General features: G+C 37.2%; 1 protein-coding gene across 1 annotated transcript in view; it reads right to left on the bottom strand.

Moving 5' to 3' along the window:
* Positions 1-2,410: 2,410 nt before the first annotated feature.
* Positions 2,411-7,411, bottom strand: part of LOC113502296 — a 51,917-nt gene continuing 46,916 nt past the window's right edge. Inside the window, exon 3 of the mRNA XM_026883809.1 lies at positions 2,411-3,439. Within this exon, the coding sequence (XP_026739610.1) occupies positions 2,924-3,379 (456 nt within the window). The 5' untranslated portion in view covers positions 3,380-3,439 and the 3' untranslated portion in view covers positions 2,411-2,923. The remainder of the gene's footprint in view (positions 3,440-7,411) is intronic.

Below are 7,411 nucleotides of genomic sequence, written 5' to 3'. Positions count from 1 at the left end.
AACCTAATTTGAATAGGCAGGTTTTTTTGTTTTAAAAACAAATACCTTATCTTACTGACTTAACAATACCTTCCCAAAGAATATGATCTAATCGATAAAATTATAAGTTCTACAAATTATTAAGGAATTTCGAAAATTACTTAATTATTTGGTTTAATCAAAACTGTAGGGAAAAATACCACAAGTGCCTTACCTTACTAACACTATGATACACTTTAGTATTGGGGAATAATAATCTATTGATTTATATCAATACAGCAATGTGGGGAAATATGCAATTTTTATTTATGTTTTGACTGACTGACATTGTCGCATTTTATCTAGAGGACTGTTCTCCCTTTGATATTAAATAAATTAAATTTCTATTTAAAATGAGGTTTTTGAATGAGCATAGGTAATTCGACTTACTGACAGACTGACAATAATCTCAGTCGAGCCCTCTCAATTTGTATCAAAATCTATTATTTAATTGGCTAGAAACTAGTCCTTTTATTTTTGTCCCTGATAGGTCCCTGACTCAGGTAAAATTCTTAGTAACAGTAAAAAAGAAAAGAAATAAAAGAAATTGTAATCTACTGAGTTTCTTGCCGGTTCTTCTCAGTCGATAGTAGGTTCCGAACCGGTGGTCCATTTCAAATCACTTTAAAAATAATAAATACAAAGCAAATATTCAAAAGTAATTTTAATACAATAATAAATGTAAATATAAACCAAAATCAAAGTATTTGCATAGTATTTTGTTATTTTTGAAAATTTTAAAAATATTTCATAAAAATAATGATAAAATGAAATAAATGAATATTATTAACCCTATCTGTTGTTTGATTTCCTTTACCCTTTTCCTGAAACACCCATAAGTCAACAAACACACACACTTTATAAGAAAACTGTATAGTTATAAAAAAAAAAATGGATGATGTGATTGTAAGAGCTCTACAAAAGGCCTTTACCGTTATAACGGTAAATGTATACCTACAGTTAAATTAACTAAGCACTTGCAAAGTCTTTGACCCTTGGTGAATTTTGATCGGGTTATCTGATCTTGAGTACTATTCTATGGGTCATTCGCAATACATTACACAGAACACGATACACACTATCCTGGGCCCAATTCTGCTGGCCGATAAATGCGGCAGATAGAGCAAGAACGTAAGTATGCAATGCAACAGAATAGAAGGAACAGTTACATTATCTCTGAATTACCTATATCTGAACCTGGGTTCGAATCTCAGGTAGACGAGACAAGAGTTTTCAACTCCACTATAACAGAAACGCATTTAGAATCGGGCTTATTAAAGATATCTTTTTTATTTACGGGATTTCTTCTGTATAGAAAATGTCACCCCGATGATTTTTTACAAATATTTTTGAAAATTAACGCTTAGGTACATGTAATTAGTGGCCTGTGAAAGATATCGTTGGGGCATTACCTTACAGACCGGTAGGAAGCTATGATTTCGATTGAGCAGTCGTGCACTGAGAGGCAACTACATAGATCGTATTAAAAAAAAACTGATTATAGCATCTCAGTCCTTTCGGACACCATGTATTTATGTAGTAGGTAGACAGACGGTATTGTTGAGCTAGGAAAATAAGCAATGCTACCCGTAGTTTTTCGACACGAGCGCCATCTGTTGGCTTCCTTAATTATCAATATAAAGGGTTAGATCTCTGGACCTAATACATAGATGGCGCTTCCGGTTAGCATGTGTGTGTCTATCATATAATATTTTATCTCCTACATTTCTGAATGTGTAGAGAATTAAAAGTATGGTTTCTTAATCATATTCACCGCGCCATCTAGTAGTTTCTTAACAAACTTACTACCTACACCAGTTCAATCGAGTTTTAGCGGGAAGCAAGCGACATCTAGCGTTAATCGGAATAATCCACACTAAACCAATTCAATCGTCGTTAGGTGGCACTGCCTTACCTAAATTTGTATGCAAACTAAAACAGTATCGATATAACACATACGATTCGTTTTAGAATAATTGCAGAATAGTGCTTTAGTCAGTCATAAGTTTAGGTAAGACTTTAAGACATTAGGCTACATAAATAGTTTTTTTTAAATCTCCTTTTCATTCATCATCCCTTCTCCTTCACTGCTATCCCGCTAGTAACTGCTCAGGGCTCAGTAAATCCCTCTATTTGCTTTTTAGCAGTAGTTCTTTTTTTACCAAACTGCAGACAGTGTGTAGTGTAGTGATGGCACGAGGAATTAAAGTTTTTTCATGTTTACTACATATTTAATTTACTCAAAAAAGGAACATTTACTTTGAAAAATTTTCAGGTCCTCTGGTTTCTATAAGTACTTACTTAGAAGACCTCGTCGACTGATGTAGCGTTTAGTATAAAGGTATGTAGGCCAGTGTGGTTGCTTATCATAGTCTCAAATAAAACAGTACAATGAATGTGTAAAATTATTTATATTGCATTATAATAATTAAAAATTGTCACAACAAGGAATTGCCACGAGCCTACCTTATACAATCGCCGCTTACGAAATACTTAGTCTACATACACTTACATTTAACTTAGACAACTTAACGTTACATCACATGTAGAACGAGATATCTTTTTATAATAAGTAACAATAGCCGATGATACTTAACACGCCGCTCCGCTCCCACCAAAATTTATACTAACTTCTTGTCGCCTATCAAAAATCTCTCGTAAGCTTATAATATCTGACTTTATTATAACAACTAGAAGGATTCATAAGCAATATAACGATATATTATTATGCGTACAGATATAAAATGTTATGTAAAGATGACAAAAAAGTCCACAAATACGCCTCAGTACAGATCGTGTGATCAAAAGGTCACAATAAATAGTAAAGGATACCGGCTGGCGGGCGGGCGGCCGCGCGGCTGCCGGGCGGGCTGGCGGGTGCGGGGCGGCGCGGCTCGGCTCGCGTCTATCTCTTGTTCTTGTTCTTCATGGTGAGCCGCCGCCAGAAGCTGGTCTTCTCGGCCGGCGGCTGCTCCTCCCTCGCCTCCTCGCCTCGCGTCTCCCCTCTTAGGATGTCCAGGAACGTCGGGTCGTTCTTGCGAACATTCTTCTCGATTTTCACAGCTTCCGCGCTCAACTCAGCCTTCAGTTTCTCAGGGCTCGTGTTCTCGACCTTAAACTCGTTAGGGTCTTCAACGAACGCCTGCTGAAGGTCACGCATAATCTTTTTCCTGATAGTCTTCTTCATACTGAGGTGCCTCTCCAGGGTCTTGACGTCGCCGTTGGCGTACGTCCGGAAGTCCTCCTTCTTCTTCTTGGACTTTTTAGTTTTGTCATCGTTGTCGTCGAAGCTCTTGGCGTCGTACTGCTGGTTGAGACCGAAGATGTCTCTCAGGTGGGGGATGGCTCGCTCCGACGTCATCGTGAACGTAGGCGACGCACGCGCCCGATGACTAAGATCACAGACACCTCATTATGAGATCTGAAAGTAAGAGAAAAACTTGTTTTATTATTTAGATCAATCGAGTCACGATTAGCTGGCGGCGTTGCCAATCATTCTGATGCTTGTCCAATACGTCAGTTGTCACACAGAAACCTAGTAGTATTCAATGATTAGACAATAGACAATATCGCCCACGTTTTTGCTCCTACCATAGCGTGCAGATTTCTAGTCGCAGAATCTAATAATAAGCACATCCACATGAAGTACCTACTTACGAGTAGTTAATGTACATACTATTCATTAACTAAGTACATGACAAAAGGGAAATATTTTTTTTAATAATTTGCTCAACTATACCTATAAACATTAAATAAGGTGGTTTTATAGTTTTTCTTCTATTATACGAAAAAACATTAAAAAAAGGTTAAAAGTAGCCATTAGGTCTTCCATGGCATTAACCATGCCTAAGATGCACGTAATCCATGTTGTAAAATAAACAGCCTACAAGTTACCACATTAATATAAACGCAAACGTTTTAGAAATCTCGTCGAAACGTTACATTTTCGTGAAAGTGAATCTCTCAAATGGTGCTAGGAGCGAAATACGAGTACGTCAGATATTAATTATGTTTAGCGTTGTTCTCTAACAATAGCAGCTTCAGATCGGAGGCTGTGTACCGTAACCGATGCAGGCCGCGAGTGCTACGACTGGGTAACTTCCCTCTTGCGGACTGCCAAGAGAAAAACTTAAACGTAGTGCAAAGGCGTTTATTATAACGGGGAAATATCGTAGCGTGAAACATATGGGAACGGATTTAATGAGGAAGAAATGCTTGTATAAAACATGAGTGCGCCTGCTGGCTTAATTAACGCTGTTCGAACGTGTGCGCTTCAGATAATTGTATTGGCTCGATATGTAGCTATGCTACTTACTCTTTTTTCACAGTGCGAACACTGGACATAACTAACATCAGAAATCTTGGAAATACTGTTGTTTTACAGATCCCTTGTTTTTTTTTACCCTATTACATGTTTATCATCTCTATCTATATAAGGTAATTAATTTAAATGGTACCCCATCTATTGAAAGCAAAACAAAATACGCTTGGAAGTAAAAAAAATGTCGCCAATTAAAATACGTCGTGTTAAATGTTGCGGAGAACATTAAATTACTTAGTATAAGTCGTTGTCTCCGCAGCCTTGCATGAGCGAAAGAATTTTAATCAACAAGAGCGAACAAAACTCGATGCAGTAATTGCGTAATATTTAACAAAGTGGTATTAATTGGTAGATCCTGATATGATAAATGGTAGCTTTGTTTCCCTCTTAAAACAATCACCAATGTTGGTGCTAAGCTAGTTAGGCGGTTGTGAATGTTTGTGCGGAAGCGTTTTGCGTTCGCGTGTACCAGCATCCGCAGCCTGCATTGTCTTCAGAATATAATATAGTGCGCTTGACTGCACTGCTCCCCAGCGGCGGCTGTCGCTCACAGGGCTGGCAGATTGTCCTCGCCCGTCTCCTACACTTAGCTGAAAATCGTTATGAAGTGAAGAAGACATCCGACATTGCAATTAGTGCTTGTCTTTTTGTGTGCGCATATTATTTTTTGTGAGAACAGTCTATTTCAGACGTTTATAAACTTTATTTTGGACGAGGACTATATTCTACTATATTACAGGTAATATTGACAGCCCTGCCCGCCGTCGAACAATGCTAAGAATTTAACGCCATTTCGTACATTTTCTAACATAATACAGAGCTCTTCCACAATTTGAACGCATTGAAACACTTTCTTCACTTTCCACAGTAATTGTGCCAAAGTTGCCACCTGCGGAAATGCCTGCAAGATTGTTTGGAATCTCCGGTTGTTACACAAACATTAGCACACTAGCCTAAATGTCTAAAGCTCTATAGTTATCCGCATGAGCTATTTAAACAAGGAAGTTCTGTTTAACATCATCGTCGGCGAATTAAGTTCCACGATTGAGGAATGATCAATGCTAAATGGAACGTGCTAAAATCGTGCAAATGAAAATCTGTACGAGAACGTTGTTTTAGCGAACGTACCTACGCGTGACCAATCATCTTTCTTTCAATAAATTGCTGAAACTAATTCTGTTAAATATTTTTCTTTACGACTGGACATGGGTATACTTATCGGCGTAGCTAACACATTTATGTGTCAAGTTTACAGCTCGCTCCTCACAATATATTCATGGTTCGTCAATACATCTCGCCCGCGCCCGCGGCACTCATAACAGCTGACATTAACATTGGCCGGGGTCACTGCACTTTACCTAACTCTAGACTCTAGCCACACATGATCGCGGGCCGCCATCTTGTGCGTGTGACGTCACTAACACCGGTTAGCTTACGATATTTTGTGTTGAGATTTGTTTATTATGATCGTTTTGTAATTCAATTTGAAAATGTTACTGCTGTATTATAAAACTGTTGTTACGTTGGGAAACATTTTGTTTTGGTATTCCTCTTGTGGTTGTTGAAAATCTTACGAATAACTCTGTCTTAGAGATGTGTTCACGTGCTGCCGTGTAGGTACAACTTAGTAGAGGCTTTATTTACAAAAATTTTTGTTAGAGTGGCCAACGCTTTATTCAGTCATCTTTCATTCTTACCACCTAAGGCTCTACAACATGATGATTTTAGGCTATTAGACGGTCCTACATAATATCTACAATATCATCAAAGATTTTGAAAGGTCAAATTACATTTGGATAGGAACTTCGTATAAGTCCATACAGATTAAACGAAACGTTTAGAGGAAAAAATATTACAAACATGTCTATACAAAAATGATCTTAGTATGATATGAGTTGTTGACTATTCGCGGACACTAATCGCTTGTTAATCGCTAGTTACGATGCTCAGCACTTCACAAGCGTCGCGTCAACACGGCAAACCACTGACACGATTGTTACGCTATATTATGTAGGCCCGTAGGCAACTGGGCCACAGATTGTTTGACAACCATCAGGGAACGCCATTTTGTCCGAATCACTTTTTATAGCTTTTGTTTTGCGCCCTGCGTTCCAGATTTAAATGTTTTGCATTTATTTTTAATTGGTATTCGGCTTTGGATTAATTTACTTTTTTGTTTGTTTTATTATGAGTGGTATGTGGTAGAAGTTATTGACTCCACTCAAATAAGATTATAGTCTAATCCCTTAATTTTCCATTGATTAAATTTGAATATAATGTTTTCGACCTGATATTCTATGAACCTTACTTAAAGCAATTCTATTGAATCATCTTCTATAGTGAAACAGAAATTAATTGGTTAAACTCAATATTCAATAAACAAATGAGTCCTGAGAGCATAGGTCGTAACCTGTGTTCGTAACAAAAACCCATTTAAGAAAGTGCAAATAACACTAGAGGCACCTTTTGATATGATAAAACCAATTGAATTGTATCCTCCGACCACCATACTACCATTGTTGTGAAAGAAAGAGAAAGCACTATACAGTATAAAGCACCATCTCGCTTCCACAAGTTAGTTAGTGGGGCTCTACCTCAGTAAGGTAGAGCCCTCAGAACTGCAGCCTCTACAATTCTCTCGCAAATCGCATCGTTCGCAACAATTACTAGGTTAGCCACATGTGCAATTTAGTTGACTACGTTATTATAACACTGTGTATTTCCACATAGACTCGTAATTAGCTTACAATCGCCATTAGCCTTAATTGCGAGGATGTAGGGATAACATACGATTTGTTTGTTGTTTTAAGTACATCCCTTGATAATTTTAATCTTATCATCTTAATTATTTTAAAATCAAGATGTATGAAATAAGTATGTTGTTTATTGTTTTTCCGTCCAGAAAAATTAAGATAAACAAAATATAAAAAAAACCTGGTTTCCTTCCCGATAATTGCAATACTGATTATTCATGAACCCTTAAAAACTTAATACCTTTTTGGCGGTTTTACCTAAATACAATCTGAAAACAAAATCTTATACTTAATCTTAACATCTCATAACATACACCAA

The sequence above is a fragment of the Trichoplusia ni genome, chromosome 17 (assembly GCF_003590095.1).
Source record: "Trichoplusia ni isolate ovarian cell line Hi5 chromosome 17, tn1, whole genome shotgun sequence".
Lineage (NCBI taxonomy): Eukaryota > Metazoa > Arthropoda > Insecta > Lepidoptera > Noctuidae > Trichoplusia > Trichoplusia ni.
Note: the sequence above shows the minus strand (reverse complement) of the source record. Positions and strands in the feature narration are given on the sequence as shown.